We start from the raw sequence: 27,128 nt of genomic DNA on the forward strand, positions 1-27,128 counted from the left end.
ATTTTATCCAGTAGATTCCTATAAGGAGCTCAACACTCCAAAGACATTCCTCACTTAATTGTTATCATTGGTCCCCAGTTGAATGGTTTGAATTTAAAACAATGTCTGAACTCACTGTATTATTCCGTGTCATTACACATCACTGGGTTGTTTCTCTAACAATTTCATATTTGTCCTTCCGTTTGTGAATGAGATAGTCTTATTCCAGGTTGCATTTATACTTAACCTCAATTGGATACAGTTTCACTGTAGTGAAAAATCCATTAGAATCATTTCCCCCTTAATTCCTTTTATCTTCCAAACTGAAATGGCTCTGGTATAAAAAGATTAGCAGAAAAATACCCCCCCACACACACAGACTTTAAAAATCTAGAACTTTTCATGTAACTCCTTGAAGTAACAATGTAGGTGATTCATATGTGAATGAAAAGAAAAAAAAATAAGACAGTGGGAAGTGTGAAGTCCTGCGAGCCCCACTGCAAAACAATCCAAACAAGAACAAAGTAATCTGCTGCCCAGATGTTTGCCCACTGAAAGTTCTGGGACTTGTGAATCATCTCTTTTTTGGAGGCTTTCTTTATTGCACAAATATAAGTCTTCACACTGTTTCTTTTAAATTTTTTGATGCTTGGTGAATTGTAAAATGTATACTTATTTTTTTCTGACCGAAAGCTCTATGTTATTTGCAAAAACCATTTTGGGGAAATGCCAGAAAAAGATAGAGGAAAATAAAAATAAATAAAGGAAAATAACCTGTAACCAGTTACTCAGAGATGACTACTGTCGACAGAATATTTTCTTTTGTTCTTTTGTCTATGCATAAATAATTCTTTGAAAACATTTCTCTGGTTGAACGACATGTCTTCATATGAATGTACTGTGATTTATGGGGCCATCCCCCTGATGGAGAACAGTTTATTGGTCTTTTCTGTATTGTTTGTTGATGTTTCCATATGGAATTGTGAATACCTTTTACTTGTTTTCACATTATGGTGGGAAAGATGGCCCAGACATAAAGAACGTACCTACTCTTCCCATGGAAAGAATAGCAAACAAGAAAATTTCATAAGAAAGTACTGGGAACTTGTAGGAACCAGAAAAACATCCTCAGGTAAATGGTTTTCTAGTTGCACTTTATAACTTAATGTGCAATTAATAAAAAGTTGTGTAATATTTAAGTCTAGTAGTGACAAGGCAATAAGTTTTGACTTAAAAATAGAGGATTATAGTAACTGTGCATAGAAGGAGGCCAAATAACCTTTAAGGACTTTTGGCACATTAAATATGTAGGGATAGGAAATTACCCCTACCCCTCCTTGAAGATTTGACTATCAGTTGCCCATTAGGACTGATTATTGTTATAAATCTGTGCTTCCCAATCATGTTGGAGATGCAAAACTAGTTAGATTTAATAAATATCTTCATGCCTTCCCTTATGAGATCCACTTACAGATACACGGAGTATTTCCATGGGCATATAAATAGTAAGGAGTATGAGTATAAAATGAATTCAAATTACATTTATCATTATCATTTTTGGAAACTCCTTATGGAAATGGAAAATATCGTAGTATATTGCCAAAAACAACTAAATGTGACTGGGAGTAGAGAGTAAAGATCACTATTAAAATTAATTAATATGATCCAGAATAATAAATATTACTTGGGTAATTAAGTAAGACCAAAAAAGAAAGTTAACAAAATAAACTTATGTCAAAATACTGACTACTTTTTTCCCCCAGTTCTTCCTCATGACTCAGACATATCAGATGTATTTTGACTTTATGTTAGGATTTAATAGCATATTTTTATAGATTTTAAAACTCATCTCATTCATTCTAAACCAAGGAAACCAATCATTTTTACTGTTGTTGTGAAATACCAGCCGTGCCAAGACAGATTTCTTCCTTCTCAATGCATTTGCAATCTTATAAAGAGCTTCTGGTGACTCAGAAAATCCCATGCATCAATTTTCCAAATTGGATTTTATGTGATTAAAAATAAATTTAAATCAAACAGAGACTTTGGTGTGCTTCTGAGAATTCCCATGTCAGGAGTTGGCAAGGGTCAACTATGTGTAGGTGTATGTGTGCTCACTAATACTGTATGAGCATTTAGGACCTTATTTGAAAAGTTCTTTCCTGGAAGAAGAGTAAAGGGTACTGTTTTGGAACATAGCCTGCCCTATCCAGCGCTGCTTCAGAGGAAAAGAAGGGGGGGGTTGGGTAGACACAAAGAAAGTCCACAGTTTAAAAATTAAAGAAATGGGCTCACTGGACTTGTTACCCCGGGATATTTATTAACTGGAATTATCTCTTTCTGCATAGCCCACAGTAGGTAAAGGAGAAGGGAGGGAAAGGAGTATTCTTACAGCACAAATAATGCATTTTTCTAAATTACACTCTCTCCCTCATCCAGGCCTGCTCACCCCACCTCCCCTCAATTGGTGGCAGTTGAGCACATTTTTCTGTTTATAGGTGACATTGGTGGAACAAAGGCATCGTGAAAGAGAAGGTACATAATAAACAACTGAGGTCACTTTAAGTAAATAGTGAGTCTTGGCAGGGAAGAGAGGAAGAGAAGGAGGGGACTTACTTCAAGAAGTGCATGCTGTTATCTAGATCTCCAAGCTTTGTTAGAAACCTGGAATTTTAGTTACCCTACAATATAACATAATAAAATTAAGTTTAAAAAATTTTTCAAAAAAAAAAAAAGAAACCTGAAATTTGTCCCCCTGGAATCGTCCTATAAGACGCCTGGCTGTGACTCACCTTCTTGGCCACCCCAGGTGCTGTCAGGCTCTGTTTCTTCTGATGCTCATTTTCCTTTCCTTCCACTAATTTGCCTGTTTGGTTGTGGTGTGTACATTTTTTATTCCTCCGACTAGACAGTAAGTGTCTTGAGGGTAGGAGCCAAGTCTTCTGCCATCTCCCACAAGCCTATTTGATTGGCCTCTGTGTCTTGGGCAAGGAAGTTGCAGTCTGCGCGGTAACGCTTATGCCTTTATCCTTAGGAGGTAAAGAAGCTGGATGTCAACTGAAGCGTCCGAACAGACAACCCCCTGATAAAAATCGGTGTGCTCTGCACCACAGAAAACCCCACTTTCCCGTTCTAAATGGAGGAAACGGCCTTTACCCAAGTAACAGAAAAGACATTTCACAATTCGAAACATAATTAATGCTGTATTAAAATGATTCAAAATCAAACCTGTTTAGATCACCTGTACTTTGATTCTAGTGGTCCTTTCAACGGTTGTTCCTTGAAATATGCTGAAGTATATACCCAGCGTACAGCACAATGCTTTTCTTCTTTCAGCATTCAGTAGCTTTTTGAATGCTGTAGCCTTTTGCACTGTAGTTTATATTTATGATGGCAGAGTAGTAAAATATGTTCAAACTGTCTTAGCCAAAATAGTGCCAGATTCTGAATGCATTTTAAATTGGAACTTGAGAAATAGAATTATGTTATTTCTATAATATTGAACGTTGAGGGGAGAAATATTCTTTCCTATCAATGCTTCTCCAAACATTGTACATCCTAAAGGAGGTGCGGATCGGCTATGTTAAAACGTATGGGAAGCTGAGGTGACCTTCCCAGGGGCAGATGCCCTGGAGGATCCAGAGACAGTAATGAATGAAGCCATTTGGAGAGATCAGTGCCCTTCGATTATCCTGCATTCAGCAAAGCAGATGGGATACCCATTCTCTGGGGGAAACACGAAGAGAAATCCTGAAAAATCCTTAATTTGCCTGATTTATATGGAAATTATAAGTCTTATTTGCACAGTTCTGTTCAATCGGCTATAATGGGAAAATTAAGAATTGCTAACATGTTGATATGCGGTCTTAACGAATCTACATGAGTGAAATTATCTGGCAGTGTTTCCATTTCCAAAGGAATTGGATTCGAAGCGTAAAATTTGTGTTCAGGGCTAAGAACCTTCTGGAAGCAAACACCAGAAGTCAATCTGAGAAATACCTTTGGGTTAAACAAAGCTCTGGGGAAATCATCCACAGCCTTTCCTACCAGACTGAGAAGCCAGACCTTCAGTGTCCAGGAGGTTTCCATATAATACAAAGGTATTTCCCTCAGTTTTATGTATCTCTCTCACTTTTAAATGTGTACCTTACCATTTGAAATAAAGTGAGAGGCCAGACAAGAGACTTACAAAGAAAAGCTATGAATTCTTTCGTGAAATTTCCTGTCAACCAAGTGGTCTATTGTTTTGTACAACAGTTTACTTATTTTTTTTCCTGGAAATATTCTATCTAGAGTTTAGACTGTGCTGAAGCACAGGGTTTGGGCTATAATACCTTTTTAAAACTTGAAAATAAACTTTGGAAACTGAAATTTAGTAGAGATATTGCTGAATCCAAAAATACATTAGGTTTCAACAATGTGAAGTTTTAAACCGCGCAGTTTTTCCTACGTAGGAATTAACTTCTCAACCAAAAATAGGTGTATATGCATACCCATGTATCTGCCTGTCATTTTGGTGGAAAAACAGTAAGAATGCTTTTTACCCAGGACTGCTGAGTAAATTTTTTAAAGGTTTATCCAGAATCCTTTAAGATATAAGAAGTTAAAGAAAGGCAAGGATGATCATTCTGTTGGCTCTGCCATCTCCAGTTATAATTGTCACACACATTTTGTGAAGTCCCACGTTGATACATCATCAGCAACCGAAACTGAGACAGCATGCTCAACTGGGAAATTTGAACACATATGGAAAATAGGAGAATACCCAAAGTTAGGTAGGATGTATCAGTTTAAAATTAATTTTTTTAACTTAAGTTGATCTGAAAATAAAAAGAAGAAATGAAAGAAATACTAGTACATCGCCACCTAAAACTTCCTTCCCATTTTTGAAAGCAGAAACTCCCAACCAGTCACAACTGATGAGGCCAAAGATGTTAATAGGAAGGGAGGATTTAATCCCCCCCTCCCTTGGATTGTATTCAACTCAATAGGCTTTTTTTTTTTTTTTTTAGATACTATAAGGCAAGGGTTGAAAATATTATCAAGAAAAGCTCATATTTCTTGGGGCATTTTAGAAATCAGCAAACTGTCAAGGAGCTGAGTTCAAGGAGCCAAAGACTGAGTTAGCCAATGGTGGAGGAAAGAGAGACGATACAGGCCTTGTTCACAGGTTGTAGGGAGCAGCCAGGCCAAAGGAGTCGCATTGAGGTGGCACTGTCATGAGCTCTTCCACACACATTCGCCTGTGCACGTGACGTTTTGTTTCACTCTCAAACTTGGTATTGCATGAATGGGAGAAGGAAAGAAGGGGAAGGAAGGGAACAGAGAAAGATGCGGTGACATTTCCAGAAGTTATGGAAAGACCCTTGCCCCCCTATAGTTAGTGGTGGATATGGAACAATGAAGAGGTTTAACTCTTAGCATGATAGAGAGATGCTAGCATAATATACTCCCAGAATCCTAACATTCAGTAGAACACTCAGGTGGGTGTCTTGCGCATCTCTCCCTAGATCTAGCCCTGGTGTAGCCTCACAGATTTCCCCTTAATATGCGATGTGCCCACTAGAGTGGCCATTTTGGTCTTATCATTGGCACCACCTTCATGTCACATTTGCTGCTTGATTAACTAGCGGATTCACCAGAATATTTATATTTCTTATATTATGATTCCTCTCCCCTATTTTTTTAGACGGAATATCACTTGTTCCAAATTCTGTGTGATAGTATACTTCTATATTAGCCCCAAAGTTGTCCTCCTTCAAGTTTATAGAATACTTTGGCTGTAAGGCTAATGAGAGACATTGCTATATTCTGAATTAAAAAAAATCAAATGTACACATTAGAACCATTTCTCATGATGAGGCTATTTTGAAACAAAACAATAAAATTGTAGACACGTCCTCCCTTTTCTCCCTTCTTTCCTACTCGCCACCACAAGATCAGCAGAAAATGTCTAGTCTGGGTCACCAAGGAGGCAGTTGGCTTAGACCAGTCAAGAGCCAGGTCAGAGGGACAGCTGCAGTGAAATAAGAGGGGGCCATCAGGGACATCTCGTTTCAGACCCTCGGGGAAACCTTGGTTGAATTGATGGAAATTGCTGCCTTAGCTGACTCATGGGAAGACAGGCACATTTACCCACCACATGAGGATCCAGTAGAACCAGTACCATCAGTAAAGCACTGTAAACAGAGCTCAGCACACACAAAGCAGCAGTTAGTAAACCTTTGTGGATTTTCTGTATGTGATAAGCCACTTGCTGAATGAATGATTTCTCTGATCCTGAGCCACGCTGGTCTGGGCAGACTGCTGCTACACTGCAAGTCTTGTGTATGAGTAACCACCGTTGAATGAGGGAAAAGACAAGAGCAAAAACCAAAGTGAGTCCGGAAAGGACGCTGCCTTTTCTCTGAAAGTGGGTGGTAAACACTAATGACTGTCATCACTTGGATGACTCTGTCCTGTTCTGAGCATCTTCCCACCCTAGTATTTCATTACAGTTGATAGGCTTTCTTGTCAGGCACCAAGCGCTCAGGGTAAACACAGCTAGCGCGGCGCTCCAAATCTTGGGGGGTAAGAATGCGTGTCTCCACTTGCCTGTGGGGCCGCCAGCGACAGCTTGACACGGGCATCCTTTGGCCTTCTCACCGCTCCTGCTAACCCAGCCCTGATAAATAAGCCAGCTAATTGAATTAATAAACAACTCTTTCTTTCTTTCTTTCTTTTTTTTTTTTTTTCACGGCCAGCTGGCATGCAACCAAAATGTGTGATAAATTATCTGTCACTGCTTTAACCGCAGCGGGGGGAAAGTGGAAAAATTAGCCACTCGAACCCTTTCTCACTGAGCCCTCCTGCTCAGTTTGCTTGGTTATAGGATTTTCCCCCTCCCCGGTCTTGTCACATTGGCCGAGGTCCAGGACCGAGTCGCTGTGGGTGGAGAAACTTAAGGCGGCGGGGCCCGATGATGATGATGGATCCGTAAGCCCAGCCCTGCGGTGGGATGCGGAGAAGTCCCCGCCGGCCTGTGGGAAAGCGCGCGTGGTCTGCTGCCCTGGCAGGGAATGTTGGGCTAGGAGTCTGTGGTTTAAGCCCACAAGATTTTCGGTAAGGGAGGGGAGTGTGATGTGGTTCAGGAGCGAAGTGTTGTGATGTCTGCTTTTCCTACGCTCCACCTCTAATGCCAAACAGCTTTGGGGCCTTTCTGGAGTGAAGGCTCACCAGCGTCTTTGGGAATATAAGCGGCAGCCTGCTTCGCTCTACCCACTCTCTGCCCATATCTGCACATTACCCGCTTTCTTTGGTGTCTCCTTCCACTCTTTTCTCTGTATCTCATGTCATTGTTGTTAAAGGTAGTGATGTTTACAAGCTGTTCTTCACAACTGTCCACCAGAATCAGGAAACCTGTCAAAGGTTCCGTATAATTTAAGGAGACTTTTCCTCCTTCATTTTTCTGCCGGTCCCAGTACTGTATCTCAAAGTCAGAAAAATAAACAGTCACCGTCATGCTAGATGCACGTGTAGACATCATTAGGCTTTTCTGTGTCATCTCATTCTGTGCGGGGACCTCCTGGGGTTTACCCGCGATGGGAAGCATCTGGATTGTATGTCCCAGTTTAACACCGTAATTCTTAGAGGTGCTTTCATTTTAGGATGTTGCCTTGTATGATCATATACAGATCGTCTGTGGAGGACGATCTGGAGCTGACAGCAGATGTGGGCTGGCTGAATGCAGGGGTTCTTGGACTTGAAAACACTTCCACTTCTGAGGAGCTTTTTCCAGGGCATATGTGCTTTATTGTCCAGATAGAGCAGAACCTTTATCCACTACACTTAGCTAGGGCTTGGAGATGAGGTAAAAGGGAAGGCTATTTTTTTGAAATCTTTTAGGAAAATAGAGCCCTTTGAGTAAACTTCATGTAATTGCTTAAGTCAGACTTTGACCATTACCAAGCAGAAATCAGGACCATGCTCCTTGTTAGTATTTGGTTATATTCTTATACTGGAATGCTTAGTTCAGGTCCTTTTGCTGCTTTCATAGGCCCTTTCAGTCCTGGCTGAGCTCAGCCTCTCTGTGGATCTAGCAGCTTCTTAATGGGGATGGGGGTGGAGTGGTGGAAAGAGGAATTAAAGTAATTCTGAACCAACAATGTGAAGTATTGTGCTTGTAGAACTCCAGGACATTCACACCTCTGTGGAACAGTAACTGGCTGCCCTGAAGAATGCACTTGAAACTCCACGGGACAGAATCCAAAAATTCCAACAAGGATCCTGTTTAAAGACCCATAGGAAATTCTCAGAGCAGACTTCTGCATTATTTCTGGGGCCTGGTTATGTGCCATGGTACTTTCCCCCTCCCCTGCCCTCCTTCTCCATCCTACACACACACACACACCCTCATACACATGTACACCCACACTCTGGCCCCATGCTTTGTTCATTCCCTTGGTCATGAGGCAGATCCAATAGTGTAAGGAGACAGATGGTGGTCATTTCAAGGAGAATATTAGGGATAGTGTCAGGAAGCTGGCAGAGGAGACAGCCAACTTGTCTGACGCTCCATGACCACCCATTTTACATGCCTTTCCCCCCGAGAATGAGCAACACAAAACAGAAAATTCAAACTTAAATGTTGCTTCTGTATTTATTTTACAGAAGATCTGAGAGGAGAAAGGAAGTAAGGAAAAGCACTGTAGCTACTTTGATTTCCATATTTCTAGGCCCCTCTTAGAATTCTTTATAGACAGTAGGTAGGGTGGGGGTCGGAGGGAAGTCTCCCTCCCCACCTTTGTTGACTAAAGAAACATTGAGTCTATCTACTAAAAAGGTTTATGAGAGTGTGCATTGGAGTCTCTGGATTGGGGTTGATTATTTGTAAGTAGAATTGTTAAATTCACTACCCTAATACAGAGCCCACTCTTACTGCTTTTCGGCAGACAAATGGTGTATATACCTCTTTTCCCAACGTATAGGCCGTATCCATATGCAAAACTAATACATTATTTAAGAAGAGACTATCAGGCCTGAAGCTTTATGTAATTCCCTTTAAGGACCTTCAAAGGGCTGGAATTATTTGAGAGGTAAAAATACAATCGAATAATCTTTTAGGAAACCAGGGGAAGAAGATTGAGAGACGTACCCCAGCCACCATTGGTAAAGGAGAATAAGGTTATGCCCTTGATGACACTCCCCCAAAGGTCTTAGGGTCTGCCCTTGCCTTCTAGGTTGGCAGATCCTACCAGGACAGCACTCGTTTCCAGCTGAGGAGATGCAGATGCCTATGGGTTTCACAGACTCTGACCCCCCCAGGTTCCTTCATGGTACAGTGGCTGACACTGTCGCTGTGGCTCCCGACGAGAAGTAGCCCAGCCTCAGAACACATTGACTGAATGCCATGGAAAATACACAGCACATGGGCTAGTTCACATTTTCAGATGTCATTTCTGTTTCTTATTAATGTTCAAGATGCAGCTGAGCCCCACATTAGTCTCCAGGGTAGCAGAGGAGACCTGGACTGCAGGTCAGGAGGCATGGGCTCTAATTTGCTCGCCTTCAACCTTGAACCAGTCATTTGATCACAGTGGCCTTTAATCTCTCCGGACCCTCAGCTTTTTAATCTGTGAAATCTATCTTCATAGATAAATAAATTTTAATGTTTTGGTCCAGGTGGGCTCCAAAACTCTTCCAGTCATTAGAGCCTATGGTTAAGAAAACTAAATCCTCAATGTTGTGATTACCCCTGCTATTCATGAGCCAAAGTGAGGTGACGAATTTCATTAAGGACAGGGAGGAAATGTCACGCAGAAGATATTTTGTTATTCACTTGGATTCTGATGCAAGCCGATTTTAATACCCATATCACAGTGGTCTTGTGGTGTCCCCTTCAAAGTAATAAAATAAATAACTGATTGATAAATGTCATTTAGTCATGGTTTGGTGAACCTGGCAGTCAGGTTAAGACAGGGTTTCTCAACCTTGGCATTAGTGACATTTTGGGCTAGATAGTTCCTTGTTGTGAAGGAGTGTCCTATGAATTATAGAATGTTTAGCAGCCTCTCTAGGCTCTACCCACTAGACATCATAGCACCTCCCCCCTAAGTTGTGACAATCAAAAATGTCTCCAGATATTGCCATATATTACCAGGGGCAGGGGCAAAATCACCCTTGGTTGAGAACCACTGGGCTAAACCATAACTAAAAGTCCCAGTTTAGGCCAGGCTAAACTATACATATTTGATATGCTGCAATTTAAGAATGTTAGCCCCAGAGCACCAGTAATATCTATTTAATTCAGGTGATAGCACTCTAACCCTGATCTAAAAATCTCACTAGAAGTAGCCCATTTAATCTCTAATGTCATAGCACCTCACAGGCAGTGGAAACTACTAGATTTCAAGCTTTTGGGGCAGGGGGAATGAACAGTTTCATCTTTGTCTTTGTATTTCGTACTGTGCACAGAGGAAATGCTCAGTAAATGTGTGTTGAAAGAATGAGTGGTTCCCCCCAAATGCCAGCAGAGTGTAGAATGAGGAGCTGCCATGCTCAGCCAGCCATTCTGCATGATCCTTATTCTACAGGAGGAAATGAAGGAAGTGTTTGCCAGTTGGAAGGGTAGAAGGAATCTTTGGGAGGGAGACTGCCTTTACCCTGGCTGAAGTGGAGCCAGGTTAAACCTCTTCTGATTTAAAAAAAAAAAAAATGTCATGGAACATTTAATGACCAGCCATAGCGCACGAGAGCCCAGGCTGTGTACATCACCCATGTCCCCCAAGAGCATATAAGAGTGAGAGATTCAATTACTTGAAGTCTTCCATATTCCTAAATTGGCATCTATTTTGGCAGCACGGGATGTGGAAATCTCAGATGTGCATCTGACATGTCAATCTCCCTAAAATGGTAGCCTCACTGTTTTTCTAGTGTACTTAAAGAGTATGACTTTAAATTGCATTTGAAATGTCTCATTCAGTTGTCCTGACAACCGAATTTTCTCAAAATAAACAGAATCCACCTATATCTGTCACTGGAGACATGAGTACTACACTGAGTTTGTTTGCATGCATGCTTGATGTTTTATAGGTATTCTTTGAACTAGCCTTGAAATTCAGGACAGTGTTAAATCTAAACCTAAATTATGTCTAATTCATGATATTTGTAACCATTAAGTTCCGAAATGATCACAGTTAGCTTAACGTGAGATGTTTGCCTCTTACCTGGGTAGTTATTGTCATTTAGAAGGAAATCAAGAAGGCTGATGCTACAACCCTGTCATCTAGTCCCATTGCCAACACTTCACTGGGTGTGTCTCCATTTTAAAATAGGTCTGTCTTACCAAGAGATCCATTTATTGAGTTTGAATGGTGAGTGCTTTGGCAGCACCACACCTTATTAGGACCAGGTGAAACATTCTCTGTTGTGGTATCCTTTTGATAATGTTCCTAATTAATTGCCAACTGATGTTACAAAGATCTGAATTCTGAGATCAAAACCAAGGCAAGAAGAGTAGAATGGAAAGAGAGTGCTTCTATCTCTGCACCTGAAACAAGGCCCAAAATAGGATTCAGAGAGATGTCTAACTGTTACTTCAAAAGATAGATTAAAATAATAATAAATACTGGTGTCATGCTCCTAGGGTTCCTGATTTTTGGCCCGTGATACACACTCTATCTTTAAATGAAAAACTAAGACTAGTGAACATTTTTTAATCTGGGATAAAAAAAGAAAGCGATTGAAAAGAATGAAGACATGCTCCTTTTCCATCCAGTTTCCCTCTGTCTGTGTCTTCCCACTCTTCCGTCCAAAAACACCACACAGAGCAATGTTGCGTGCCCAGATCGGATTTCAGGTTTTGAAAGAATGAACAAAACCAATTAGATGTATTTACTCTTGTTGGATTCTGATGTAAAGCTTTGTTTTGTCCTTAGGAAAAATAGTTGGGGTCGGTCGCAGAAGAGTATAATATTTATTTCTTTGTTTACATTGGATTTTAGTACATATTCCTCCGATTTCCAGATAGAATTTTGAACTGCTAAACAATACAAATTAATGCAGTGCATTTAAAAAAATAGCCCTCCTCTAAATAACACGTTACCCAACTGTAAGAAGTTTAGTGTTTGACCATTGACAGTTGTCCTCTTTGGCAAAGCATACAATATTTGGTGTCCCACCAAGGAAGCTTAATAATGATATACTTCCTGTAGTGAATGGGTTTTGGAAGGAAATCAAAGAATACTTTGGAGCAGAAGACAAGAAAGAAAGAGGAAAAAGTAGCAGGCACTGAAATGGTACCAAGAAAAACAATCTACCTCCTACTTTAAAAAGATTCCCACTTGATGGGCTTGGTCCCATCAGTTAGTCAGACCACAACTGAGTGGTGAGCTCACTTACTGTGAACACGTTGGAGAAAATGTCTCAATTCATACCCAGAGCTGCAACATCTGCTTTGAAGGAGAAGCAGTCTATAAATGCAGATGGCCCTTCCCCTGGTCAGCTGGGCTTCACTCGTGTGAAGGGAGCAGCCCCAAACATGCTCCTCAAACATGACACCATTCTGAAAGTCAGGCTGGATGCTGGGTGGGAGAACAACTCCCCAGTGCTTGAACTGCCATCACTATTTCCACTTGGCTTAGCAGTTGACACATTTGGTTAACCATTTTGTTAGCCTCTGGTTAACCACGCATGGTTTGAAAACCTTACAGAAGTGGGAAAGTGTCTATATACGATGTTACCCGTATAAAAAACAACCCTACCAGATGGCAATTTCTTCCTTATCTGCCACATCAAGTCCAGACTCTCTCTTGCTAGGATATGGTGAAAAGAAGAAACCACTTGATAATACCCTTTGGCGATGAATTTATCTGGAAATGAGGGTGGAATGGACAATTCTCTAAAAAAAGGGAATTAAGCTTGTTTTGGGTCTGAAACACTTTGACTCAATCTCATATTCACTTCTCTTTGACAGTTATTCTGCCTTATCATTATAAATTAATAAGTACCAATTTTGGAGCCCTTGGGTAGCGCATCTTTTCCAGCTCCAACTAGAGCTGACTTCCTTCCCCCTTACTGCTCTTCTCTGTGTCTTCTTGCCTTCCATCTGCCCTTTTGCTTCTTTCCTTCCGCCTTGACTTCTCCACCATGCTCTTTATTGTCCATGAGCCTTCTTCTAACCAGACAAGCTGTCAAGTTGCACCACAAAGAACATCAGGTTCATATCCCTTCTCTATTTACCAAAAAAATACAAAAACACTAATTCAAAGGGATACATGCACCCTGGTGTTTATAGCAGCGTTATTTACAATAGCCAAATTACGGAAGCAGCCCAAGTGTCCATCGATAGATGAATGGATAAAGAAGTTGTGTGTGTGTGTGTGTGTGTGTGTGTGTGTGTAAAATGGAATATTATTTGGCCATAAAAAAGAATGAAACCTTGCATTTGCGATGACATGGATGGAATTAGAGAATATAGTGCTAAGTGAAATAAGCCAGTCAGAGAAAGACAAATACCATATGATCTCACTCGTATGTGTAATTTAAGAAACAAAACAAATGAGCAAAGGGGAAAAAAGAGAGAGAGAGAGAGAAGCCAAGAAACAGATTCTTTTTTTTTTTTTAAGATTTGATTTATTTATTTGACACAGAGAGAGAGAGCACAAGTAAGGGGAGCAGGGGAGGGAGAAGCAGGCTCCCTGCTGAGCAGGGAGCCCGATGTGGGGCTTGATCGCACAACCCTGGGATCATGACCTGAGCCGAAGGCAGACGCTTAACCGACTGAGCCACCCAGGCACCACAAGAAACAGACTCTTAACTATAGAGAACAAACTGATTACCAGAGGGGAGGTGGGTGGTGGGATGGGTTAATAGGTGATGGGGATTAAGGAGTGCACTTGTCATGATGACACTGGGTGATGTATGGAATTGTTGAATCACTATATTGTACACTTGAAACTAATACAACACTGTATGTTAACTATACTAGGAATTAAATTTTTTAAAAAGGAATTAAAATTTTTAAAAAAGCTTCTAACATCTACAAAAAAAAATAATAACATAATCTTGAAACAAAAATCCTTTTCTCTGCAGTGGCTTCCAAGCAGATGACTTAACATTTTGTCACAGGAATTTCCTGTATCTCCAGAACTTGGGGAGTGATCTTTGTTACCTACTGCAGAGGCTTACTTACTATCTTCAAAGTGCTTTGCTCCCCCGAGAAGGAAGGTACTGACTTAGGGCAAGCTACTATAGTATTGTCAGCCCGTGGTGAACAGTTGCTTAAGAGAAATTTGGAGACAGAAATGAAATTGCTTGAGCAGAAAAGAAGACAGATCATGAAAATGATATTTTAAACTTGTTAGAAGATAAATTCTTAGGCCATTTTCAATTAATAAATCCACCAGAAAGCTTTCTATTTGGCATTTTTAGACTGGTGCTCAGTTGTGACAATGTGATTTAAAGAGATGGTTCCACATTCCCCACCCCAGCACCCCCATTATTTGTGTTTAGGCAGTAAAATGGTAGATTTAAATCTCTGGTTCATTGAATTGTACACCAGGGAAACAATAGAAACAAAGAGATAAAAAAGCAGCTTCACAAGGGCCTGGGATTCCACTCTCAAAAATGTGCCAAACAGTTCATGTATTCTGTTGGTCAGGCCTCCTGAAACCAAAAAGACAAACTTCCGAGAAAACTCTAAAACTAGAGAAGAGCATAGAATATTGGAAATTTTTCAATACCTATTAGTAATGGAATTTTAAAAATACATGTGAGAACAAACATGATTGGGATGCACATTAGCTCAGAAAGAAGCTGTTACTCACTTTTTGGTTGGCAGTGCTGTGCACCATCATCTTCTCCGGCAAAATTCACCCACTCTCCTTAAGCTTAACTTTCTATACACACACCAGTGGCCAGGTTCTCCATGAATTATAAATGGCTCCTCTTGGAAATGCCTTAAACGTAGACACACAGGGCGGGGTGGGGTGGGTGTTGATATTTTGTTGTGGCTTCCCCAGGCCCAGCTTTATTCTCGCTGGTGTGATTTGCCTAAAACACCAAAGATTGTGCTGTGAGAGCTTTTGTTAGCGATGATGCGTCTTCATTTTGAGTCTGACAGGTATCTCCTGATCCTCTCTGCTCAGCAGGACCAGGCAGCTCTTAGGTGGCAGCAGGGATTCTTGATGTGCTCAGAGCCTGGGGGCTATTTATAGATGTGCTGTTTTATTGTTCAAGGGCTGCTGAGTTGAGCGCTGTATGATCCAGATCATTCACAGGCAGACCTGGAACTCTCCTTGAACAGTGGAGTAGAACCACCACAAATTGATTTGGCCGTTGGTCCAGTGACTCTGGACCACTAACACCTGCAAAGTCCAGAAAAGGATGTTAAGCAACACTTTAAGAATCAGAGTTTATTACAGTCTCCCTCTTTACCCCCCGCACTGTCCGCAATTCCTCTCCCTCCTCCCCTCTTCCCATAACAGTGTTAACACACTTTAGGGAACTCAGGCAGGGGTCAGATCTAGGGGCAAAGGAGACATGGAGAACCAGAAGGTACCATTACCATTTTACCAAGGAGAAAGACAGCATTGGACACACATAGAACATGCTAGATGGACTTGAATATAGATACCAAGGGGCAGGACACCTTTTACTTCACACAATCTACTACCCATAATTAGAGAGAAACCCCTGGAGACTTCTTACTATGACAAGTTTGTGCTCCCTTGGCTAGACATCTTATGTCTCTAATAGAGACGGTAACGCACATGTTGCCCTCTTACCCACAACTAGAATGAAATTGGAGGACAACAATGCGGAACACCTCTCCTGGACAAGTCTCCTCAGGACCAGGCAGAGGTGTGTCCACAAAGCCCTTCGAATCCCCTGGAGGCCTTTTGGTCAGACTTTCAGACTCAGAAGTTTGAGCATCTGAATTACTGGGAGATGTCCTCTGGTGGTAGAGCAGGGATGAGGGGGACAGTGCCCACTCAACACAGCTATCCTCAGAAGAGCGCGGGGCAGGATCCACCGGAGGACCCGGGGATGTGGTGGTGAGTGGCTGCTTCATCTGTGCAGCACTTCGGCAAGACCTGGACCTCCCACCTCAGGCATTACAGGGACATCGTTCATCGTGAGGGTCACCAAGGACTGCTGTACATTAAAAAGGGTATAGTTTATGTAGCTAAAGTTGGCCACTGTCCATCTTGCTTGGGATGATAGGAAGTATCACAGAGAGGAGAAATCCTTTCTATCATTCTTCATTGCACCATGTTTTGCCAAATAATTAGGTCACCCCACTCAGGAAGGGTCCTGGGATGCACATGTGGAGTGAAGCTTGGGAACTTGAACTCTGAATTCTCTGACTTCTGTGCAATTAAAACCCCAAACTTAATGTTGCATTAGCATGGATTTTCCATAGCAAGTTACAGATGCAAAGTTCTATGTTTCATATATATTTTTCTAACATATGTTACTGCCTATGTTTCTGATTAAAAGCTCGTCCGAAATAAAATAACAAAGGATTACTTTTTTTCCAATAGAACTTTCTTCTTCCATAAAAGCTGGAACTAAGCCCTCACCTAAAATTACCCAGGCTTGCAGGTGCTGGGTTTTTGGGGGTGAGCAGTGTTTGCTAGCAAGACAAAGGGCATTATTCTCCCCACAACCACCACCAGAAGGTGTTCTTTCTGTGGAGAAAATTATAGGCCAGCGCTTCAAAGACATTCCATGGTTAGGCACCACTCCTGGAGACTTGCAGGCGGCAGGCAGGCAGGCAATCAACAAATATTTATTCTAAGCCCAGTGTGTATTCAGCACCTTTAAAATTGCCAGGGAAACCAGCCAGGAGGCTGTAATATCTGCTAGAGCCAAGTTAGTACCCAAGGTCATCCCATAGTGCTTAAGGAGCTCAGTGACCTGAAAGGAGCAAGGAACCCTAAAGCTATCATAAGGCAATATCTCACCTAGGTATGGGGGTATTGATAGAATAAGAAAATGAGACTCATGAAAAGGCTCTTACTAAAGCTGATACTGGACAGGTGTCCCCACCTGGTTTTCTCTTAGCTCCCCCTTAACAGACACCCAGCCCACATTCCTTGCCTCAGTGCATACACGCACACACACACACACACACACTACTACCACCATCATCACCATCACCTCTGCCCTGAAGCTAAACCCAACTGGACTGATCAATTCATTGGATTATTTTTTTTAATGAACACTTTTTCAAAATAGGTAAACATGCCAAGTTGTGTGGATACAAGGATGTTCATCACAGAGAGGGGAAAAGGTAACCGTATATATGCCACCGGTTGAGAACTGGGATATAGAGAAAATCCAACACCTATTAGACATGATGTTGAGATCTTTGGAAGAGGGGGCAGGGATACGGGCACATGGACTTGTAGAATGCACATCATGGCCCGTGCAGAGCTGAACAAACAAGACTCACTCTCTTGCATTACGTTCTGCAATCTAGTACCATTGATGCAGCTGAAAGTCACATCAGCTGTTTTGACATGTGCATTATGTAATGGTGCTTTACAAATTCACATGAAATTCCTGCATCCTCTGTTATTCCACTAAGTTGCCTTTGGACAGTACTGGGGTTTTATGTGTTTTGTTTTGTTTTTTTTTGTTTTTGTTAACCAAGCATAAGATGTTACCCTGATCCCTGTTAAATTTCTCTTTTTAGACTCCTTGATGCCATTCTGCCAAAATCTTTCTTTCTGTATTTAATACTCTCTACTAGCTTTGAGTTGCACGCAGTTGGTGGCTAAGGCTTCTGCATTTCTCTTTAGTTTTAAGCCAGCTAGAAGATGACAGAGTTGTAATGAAAAGAGGGTGCCAATGTCTTGCAGAGGAGTCAAATTCCCTGAGATATAGACTAAAAATCTGGCATTGACTGTAGACGTTCTAGGGCAAAATATCTTTTTGGCTTTTATTATTTACAATACACTGTTTTACTTAAGGTGACATCAAAGTGGGTATTAGTAATTCTCAGACGAAGTCAAGAGTTTCTATTGGCACCCTGTTAAAAGAGGAGATTCTTATTCTGCTGTATTTTAAAAGTAGTTTTAATTGACATCCAGGTCATATAAAATCATATAACTATGTAATTGTAAAGTGTACATTTCAGGGGCATTTATTACATTCACAATGTTATATGCAATCACCACCTTTACCTAGTTCCAGAATATTCTCTTGGCCCCAAAAGAAAACCCTGTACCCATTACGCAGTCACTCCTCATTCTCCCCTCCTCCCAGGCCCTGGGACCACCAATCTGTTTTCTGTCTCTGTGGATTTACCTATTCCAGGTATTTTGTTTAAATCGAATCATATGAGCTATGACCCTTTATGTCTGGCTTCTTTTATTAAACATAACGTTTTTGAGATTCATCCATGATGTAGCATGCATCAGTATTTCATTCCTTTCATCAGTGATTAATATGCTATTGTGCTTTACTATGAATTTTAAAAGTTGAAAGTAAAACATATTTTAATGCTAAGAAAAAATATTTTTTAATACCTCGTTTTGTTATTTTTCATCAGAAGCTGGTTTTACCACCCAGAAAACTACTCCACTCTGCTCTGCTAATTATTCCCTATGTCCTTATGGTTTATACATTTTCTTTTTTTTGAGATTTCATTTATCTATTTGAGAGAGCATCCAACTCTTTTTTTTTTTTAAGATTTTATTTATTTATTTGACAGAGATAGCGAAAGAGGGAACACAAGCAAGGAGAGCGGGAGAGGAAGAAGCAGGCTTCCCGCGGAGCAGGGAGACGGATGCGGGGCTCGATCCCGGGACCCTGGGATCATGACCTCAGCTGAAGGCAGATGCTTAATGACTGAGCCACCCAGGCGCCCCTATTTATTTGAGAGAGGGAGTGTGTGCACACGCATGAGAGAGAGCATGAGCAGAGAGGAGGGGCAGAGGGAGAGGGAGAAGCAGACTCCCTGCTGAGCAGGGAGCCCCACTCGGGGCTCGATCTCAGGACCCTGGGATCATGACCTGAGCCGAAGGCAGACACTTAACCGACTGAGCCACCCAGGCGCCCGGTTTATACATTTTCTTATCCCATTATGTATCCTCATTCCCTAGAGGAGGCATTTGAAACTCAAGTTGACTGCCCAAGGTGATGGAGCCGTGCTTCTAAACCAAGACTTCTCACTCCAAAGCTTCTGTTCTTCTTTTGAAATCCTCTGAAACAATCACTTTCTTTATTCTATACATTCATACAACTCACTTCTCCCATAGATTCCTACCCCTTAGAGACTTCAACTCAGATTCTTTCTCTGATGGAATAGGGAGCTCCGGATTCTGCCCTCATTTGTTAGGTAGATTAAGGCACACAAAGCCAAAGTGGTTTATTTACCTCAAGGACTGAAAGCTGTCTTACAGCAGAATTAAGATTAGCCCCTGCTCTCAGAACATTAGTTTGTTCTGAAATTCACTAAAACGTACAGCCTCTTAAAATGCCCACCATCCTGCTGATTTATAAAAGGTAGCCACTGAGTCAAAGAGATGCAGGAAAGTGGTATCTGAAATAAAATAATTCTATAAATGTGCATTCATTAACTTCTTCATTCAATAAGAATTTTCAAAGACTTGCTCTTGCAGAACTGTAATTAATATGTGATTTAGATACTAATAGGAAAAAGGCTGGCAGGGAAATTGCTAAGATTTCTCTCTGGGGCTTGTTTGGCTTTTTAACCACCACAGTTTAATGTATCACCTAACATTTAGGTCTGCTTTTCCTCATTTTAGAAGTTATATCCACAAGTGGAAAATGGGAGAGTGAAATCTGACACCAAATCTTTTCCTTGCTTTTATTAAAACTGATGAAGTTCTACTTTTCTGAGGTATCATTCTTATTTGTGAGATGTTCTTGCATTGTTTTCCAGTGTACTATTGATTTATAATACAATTTCTTTGTATTTTTTTTACTAATTACATTATCTCTAACATCTTCAGAGTTAATACTTTTTAGTGACAACATGACAAAGAGTATGAATATTTTTTCCTTCTCGACTTTATAGCATCTTACCCTTCCTGGATCATCTTTCCTTCCATCCTGGTAGCCTTATTTGAAATTTATTCACCAAACCAAACCTAAAGCAGATAAATACTTAAATTATGAAACCATCAGAGCTAAATAAACCACTGAGTTACATTATGAAAGTTTTGAAAGAAGCATATTTTATTCTCAGCGATTAAGCCAGGTATAATTTTAGTTAATTATCTCAACAATGATCCTGAACTAAAGGTGGATTTTTAAGATCCATGATGCTATCAGATATAGGATCATTTTCAATGGATATTCTGAAGCTCAGATGTGAATCTGGGCATTAAAACTATTTCTAGGGCTACCTGGGTGGCTCAGTCAGTTGAGCGGCCGACTCTTGATTTCAGCTCCGATGGAGATCACGGGGTCCTGGGATCGAGCCTTGCATCGGGCTCTGCGCTCAGCTGGGACTCTGCTTGGGGATTCTCTCTCTCTCTCTCTCTCTTCCATTGCCCCTCCCCCTTGCTAGTGTTCTCTCTTCTCTCTCTCTCTGAAATAAACAAATCTTTATAAAAAAATTATTTCTATCTTGGCAAAATAAAGCCCTAAGTTTATGTTACTGACTTGTGGCACTATGTGACAGGTCTCTTTCTGCCCGTCCCTATCTCTCCTCAAGTTTGGGAAGTACTGGGGATCCCAACTGGCCATATAATAGTCATAAAATTCAGTGGAAAATATCAGGTTTTGTTTTTTGATTTCTTTGTTTTTGTTTTTGTTTTTGTTTTAGCTTTTTCCTAATTCAGGGACTTAAAATCAGAAATTCTTGACACCCAGAGCAAGTCAGTAGTCATTGACACTGCAAGCACACCTCTGGTGAAGGCACCCGGGCTCACACCAGTGACCATAGGGACCATTCAGAAGCCTGTGTTGACCATCTCACCCGATCAATTATGTTTGGGGAAGAGAAAGAAAGAAGAAATTACATTTCGAGCAATACCTTGGGGAGGCCACTGATGGCAATTATCCTGTATTCGAAACAAAATACGAATACGGATTTTACCCTGTTTTTATATAGACAGCCTCTTGTGGTCAACTCCGCAACACTACATTTTGATGTTATCACATTCTTTTCTTGAACAAAACCCAACAGCCGTTTTTAATGAAAACCTTTCTCCAAAGAATGCTCCAACCTTCCCCACTCCCACCCAGCTGAATTTCAAATAATGTTTAATTCGGCTTGGCTTTCAGAGTCTGTAGAACATAAGCAATCGGCTGTGCTGAAGATGGAGAAGAAATGTTTTTACAGTTCCACAAATGTTTCTAATTGGCAAGAGCGAGTTGTTAATGGGAGATAAATTGCCTGCGGTGGGTGTGGGTGGGTGTGTCACGTGCGTGTGTGCTCATGCAGGCCCACATGCAGGCACCCAGGTGGCAGTAATGACGGGCTCGAGTACCTGGGCTTCACCAAGTGCCCCGCACTGCGAACTGTCCGGAGCCGAAGATTCAAGCGGGGGGTTGGGGGGAGCCCCGGTTGCAGAACAGAGGATGGGATGAGGTCGATAGCTGGTTTCTGACCGGGACTCAGATCCTGGGCAGCGGGCCCACCACTTTCCCATCAGGAACAGTGAACAAGGATCTTGTAAAATACACAGACCGAAGGAAAATGACCCTTAGTGACTGAAACCAGCTGTGTCAGGCTTCTTGCTGTCTCTCCTGATTTGCTCTCTCAAATAAATGGATGTGGTAGAGGATGAGAGAAAGTAAACAGAATCATTTTTTCTCTCTTGCAGCCACACCTCAGTAAGAGCCCTGGTTTTTATAGCTGAAAAATATATGTTTATTTGCTCATTAATTTTCCCCTCTCTCCCTTGCCTTTTCTTGGCATTGAGTAGAATGTTATTTAAAACAAGACACAGTTCGGCTTCAAAAAGAAAAATCATTCTGCAAAATACAGCTTGGACTCATTTAATGGTTATTCATCATCCCTGAAAGAGTGGGGTACAAATATCTATATTTGGTATGCTTTAATGATTTAGACTGCAATGATCCATGTTGGCACAGGGATACAGGGAAGCAGTAGGCTCTTTTAGGACTTTCAGAAGTGCCCCAATCATTTATTGGCACTGCTTTCCTTCAAAGAGGACACAGGCTGGTGCTTGAATGGTGGACTCAACCCCAAGGCCTGAGGTTCTCTAAGGGATGCTTTAAAGTCTTCATTGCCTCGCTGAAGTGTGTGTTTTCTCCGCCATGCTGAAAAAGCTTTGGTTTTATGTGTCTTCCATTTCCTTTAGGTAGTGGCAAATCATGATGTGCCTAACGCAGTGCCTGGCATATAATAGAAGCTCCATCAATATTTGTTGAGGGAATAAATAGGTAAATGGAATGTTATGAGCCTTGCTATTGTTATTGTCTTGGCGTGAAATATGCAAGAATAGACTTGAGGCAATCAAGTAATTTCCCTTAACAGGACAAGCTAATTATTTGAGATGAAGATCTGGTGCATAGTATTTATTTGTCAGGCTCCCTTTGCTCCTAATTAAAGGTGGAAAACTTGTTTGTAGCATTGGAGGGGTAACACAGTGACCCACTACTAAGGCGCTTTTCAATTTTCCATACGATTTTTCCAGGGAAAAGGTATCAAGAGAAAGTGAAGGCACATTCCTTTTGTTTCTTCACGTTTTATTTTTTTCTGTTATCATTTTTGGGAGGGCAGGCTGGGTATGGAGCCTGAAGCTCTTTTGATAGTACTTCTACTGCCTGTCTGCCTCCATGACTTCTGTAGTCTTTTTTGCTGGCTTTGGCTGACCGATGAAATCCTCCTCCCAGACAGATAGAACCTGCAGTGATCCAAGATGAAAATGCTGCATCCTCATGAGCCTCAGAAGTTTCTTTCATTCATTCATTCATTCATTCATCTGTACATTCATTCCAAAAATATGAATATAGTGCCTGCCATGTACCAGGCTCTGTGCTAAAGCTGTAACTTTAACAACTGAGCAAAATCCAACGTGGTTCCTGCTCTCTGGAAGCTTACGGTCTGGAATGGTTGATGGATATGAATTGAATAATCATATTAAAAATCATAACCTCAAACTGAATTAAGAAGAGGAATATGGCCCTACTGGGACCATGCAATAACAGGAATTGATTTTGACAGGAGACCAGGGAGAATTTTACTAAGGAGGAGCCAAGAGCTAAGAGCTATAAAATGTCTGAAGAGGGGCGCCTGAGTGGCACAGTCGGTTGAGTGTCCCATCTTGGTTTTGGCTCAGGTCGTATTCTTATGGGTTGGGGGACGGAGCTCCGCATGAGGCTCTGGGCTGGGCAGGTGGGGAGTCTTCTTGAAGATTCTCTCCCTCTACCCCTCCCCCCACTCACGGGCACTCTCTCACTTTCTCCCTCTCTAAAATAAATAAATAAATCTTTTTAAAAATAAAAATAACATGTCTGAAGAAAGGGAAAGAGCATTTCAGGCAAGAAGACTATCAAATGCAAAGGCCTGTGGAGCCTGCGTGGGAAGAGCAAGGGCTGATGGGAAGACAGGGCCACACCCCTCAGTGTCTATGCATAAGCCATAACATCCTCTGAACATTAGAAAGACCAAAGGGTCATAAACCCAAGGGTGAGGAGGAAGTGGGAACGGGAAGAAGGGACACATGTACTTTATCAAATTGATGGGGGAAGGCGGGAGGGGGGAATACAAGTATCCATTCTTCACAAGTGTAACAAAGGAGGTGATCATGGTAAGCCCAGGATCCTTTGCTGCACCAGAGCTTCCTGGAAATTCTTACATTCACACTTCTGTCTGCCAAGTTTCAGAAAGAGTTTATCTGGGTCTTCACTGTGTGCTAAGTAATCATGCGCTGGACCATGCAGCAATGGCTTCTTGTCTTATCATTTTATTGTAGACCTGTCTCTTCTTTAAGCCTTTCTTTTGATGATAAGGAGGTGGCATAACATAGTTTATAACTGTTTTTGGCAAGTGTGTATGGTATGCCTTCCGGCACCTTCTTTCTTGGTTTAGAGAACAAACTGTGGAGGTAGCATGCCTCTACACCTCTCCAGTGGTGTGTGAGCTTGAGCAGGTGGCTTAGCCTCTCTTTTAGCCTCACAGGATTGTTCTAAGGATTAGGTGAGACTGAGGAATGGTGTGCAGTGAGTACTCAAGTAATGCCAGCCATTGTTATTAGCTAGTTCCACTCATATAGAAAGGTGTCGAAGATATACTGTTAAGGAGGACAAAGGCAAGTTACTTGGGGGAGTGGAGCTGAGCGGGAAAAGGGTAGGCAGGTGGCTTTTAGTCTTTCACCCCATATTCTTGTAGTAGTTGATTTTTTTTACTACATAGCTGTATGTTTTCATAATAATGAAACTACAAAGAATAGTTGAGAAAGTTTATCAGTACTACCCAATTGCAAAAAACAGTGATTTCAATATAATCTTTTTCATAATTTTCTTCACCCTTAAGTTTGGAGATGGCATTTGGAAACTTTTCTTGGGATAAAGAAACATGTATCTAAAGTCCAGCAATTCATTTTATTTTATTTTTTACTTCTTTTGCTTATGTTATATTCAAATAATCTTTAAGTTTCATGCTATTATTATCCCACTGTGATGAAATTATTCTACTTGTTCGTCCACCTCTTTCCCAGGGATTCAGGAAGCTTAACTTCTTCGGGATTACTATGAGGAAGGTCAGTAGCTGATACTCATGAAAGAGGAAGCAAGTAGGCTTAATGGTCACTGAATCTGGATGTAGGAAATGTTTTCAATGATTATCTAATCTTAGGATAGAGTCTGTCACATATCCCCCTCCTTTTTATTTTATTTTTCTTTTACAAGTGGAGGTTCTTAGGCGCCTGAGTGGCTTAGTCCTTTAAGCATCTGCCTTCAGCTCAGGTCATGATCCCAGGGTCCTGGGATCGAGTTCCGCTTTGGGCTCCCTCCTCAGCGGGGAGCCTGCTTCTCTCTCTACTCCCCGCTTCTGCTTTCTCTGTTGCTATCTCTACCTCTCCTCTCAAGTAAATAAATAAAATCTTTTAAAAAAAAAGTGGAGGTTCTTTGTGTTTAATTAAAGATTTTGATGAATTCAGTTGGTATTTATCAATAGCTTACTCCACCCAGTCGAGAGTAATTAATATTGTACAGGGCTGGAACATGGTTGCTTTGACCCTCATTTAAATACAACTCTTCCTTTTTGCAGTGACCGCACATCACTGTCATTAATCAGATAATAAAAATCAGGAGAGAATTTTGAGTCCCCTAGCAAATACTTCATGGAGCCTGTGTGAGCTTGCCAACCAGACTATCATCACTGCCGAAGATACGTTTCCAAGGAATAACTGTATTATACAGTACTTAGCACATTGTGCCCCTCAGGATATGATGATAATTGCCTGTGTACAAGAAAAGGCAATTTTGAAGAAACTGTGACTAAGTTGATTACCAACTGATTCTTTAAATCGGGGCCAGCAAACCATGGCCCATGGGCCAAATTTGGCCCCCTGCCTAATTTTGCACAGCGCACAAGCTAAAAATGGTTTTTACATTTTTAAATGATGAAAAATCTAAAGTAGAATAGCATTTCATGTCATGTGAAAATTATACGGAATTCAAACTTCCTGTTCCTGAATAAAGTTGTGTTAGAACCCAGCATGCTCATTGATTTGTACACTGTCTACAGCTGCTTTTGCCCCAAAAGAGCAGAATTCAGTAGTTGTGACAGAGAGCACAAGGCGTGCAGTAGTAAAAATATTTACTATCTGACTTTTTATAGACAAGTTTGCTGATCCCTGCTTTAGATTCAGGTAGAAGTTATTTGTGTGCACGTCTATGTGCTTGTTAATGGATAATTCTTTTGTGTTAGAAATATGCCCGGTGATACGGCCATCAAAGAAGCTGTAGAATGCAATCCTCCAAATCTTTCCACGTCCCTCACTTCCTTCCCCAAATCAGAAGAAAGTTATTGCGTGAGAAAAATTAGGTTATCAGGAGGGACAATGAGAAATATCATGATAACAAATGGAGAAGACCTACCTACTGCCTCCGAAAGTTATAGATCATGAATCTAATTTGAAGTCCTAAAATAACATCAATACTATTCCTGTACCCTGAAATTTGAAGTTATTTCCTCTTTGTATTTGAGAAGTCTTTTGAGAGGAAGAAATCTTTTATTCTTGTGAGCCTTACAAAACACAGTGCTGTATCAGATGAGCCCTTTGTTCAGTGACATTATTGTGTTGGTTTTTACTTACATTCAGCTGCCAATAGGATATGATGAATAATCGATAGTAGGAAATTAGTAGAAAATACGTTTTAGTAGACTGTCTAAATCTTGACAGGGTATCCTGCTCATCTGCCGTGACGGTTGAATTAACATTTCCAGCTGACATTGACCCTCCTGCCTACCAAGATATATATGGAAATTTGAAAATAATATAAAAGTCATACTGCCAACCAATAAACAACTACTAGCAGTAGTACCATGACATAGAATTGAAAATATGAGTCCTTTTGATTCAAAATCCCTCTTCTGTACACGACTGACCTCAGTTGTCCCCTCTTGTTTTGTTCTGTTTCAGAGGTTGAAGGCCGCGTTGACTCACCACCCAGCTGCCATGTCAAATGGGAATATGAACACCATGGGACACATGATGGAAATGATGGGCTCCCGGCAGGACCAGACGCCACACCACCACATGCACTCACACCCGCATCAGCACCAGACACTGCCAGCCCATCACCCGTACCCACACCAGCACCAGCACCCAGCACACCATCCTCACCCTCAACCCCATCACCAGCAGAACCACCCACATCATCACTCCCACTCCCACCTTCACGCACACCCTGCACATCACCAGACCTCGCCACACCCACCCCTGCACTCCGGCAACCAAGCACAGGTAGACCCTTTTATGATCTCTTTCCCCCTTGTTGTTATCAGTGCGAGCTCTAATGCGGGGTTCATTGGCAGCAACCTGGTTTGATGAGCTTGGGTGTTCTGTCTCACTCTTGGGGGAGCTCTGTTCTTTCTTAGGAAGTAATGACATCCTGTAAGACCCTTCCAGATCCTAGTTTCTAGAAATAATATTGTCGATATCAGGTCTAGTCTCTGGGGGCAAATGTAAACTTCAAGTTCTCCGAAATCTGTT

The 27,128-nt window shown here is 41.3% G+C and overlaps 1 protein-coding gene across 3 annotated transcripts in view; it reads left to right on the forward strand.

Moving 5' to 3' along the window:
- The window catches only part of CREB5 (cAMP responsive element binding protein 5), a 411,522-nt gene that overhangs the window by 365,925 nt on the left and 18,469 nt on the right, over window positions 1-27,128 (forward strand). For all 3 annotated transcript variants that reach the window (XM_073899011.1, XM_025873076.2, XM_025873075.2), the window contains one exon: window positions 26,556-26,879. In XM_073899011.1, the coding sequence (XP_073755112.1) occupies window positions 26,556-26,879 (324 nt within the window). The remainder of the gene's footprint in view (window positions 1-26,555; window positions 26,880-27,128) is intronic.

This window comes from Callorhinus ursinus, unplaced genomic scaffold (assembly GCF_003265705.2).
Source record: "Callorhinus ursinus isolate GAN/ISIS: 27379988/994484 unplaced genomic scaffold, GSC_fseal_2.0 scaffold12, whole genome shotgun sequence".
Classification (NCBI taxonomy): domain Eukaryota; kingdom Metazoa; phylum Chordata; class Mammalia; order Carnivora; family Otariidae; genus Callorhinus; species Callorhinus ursinus.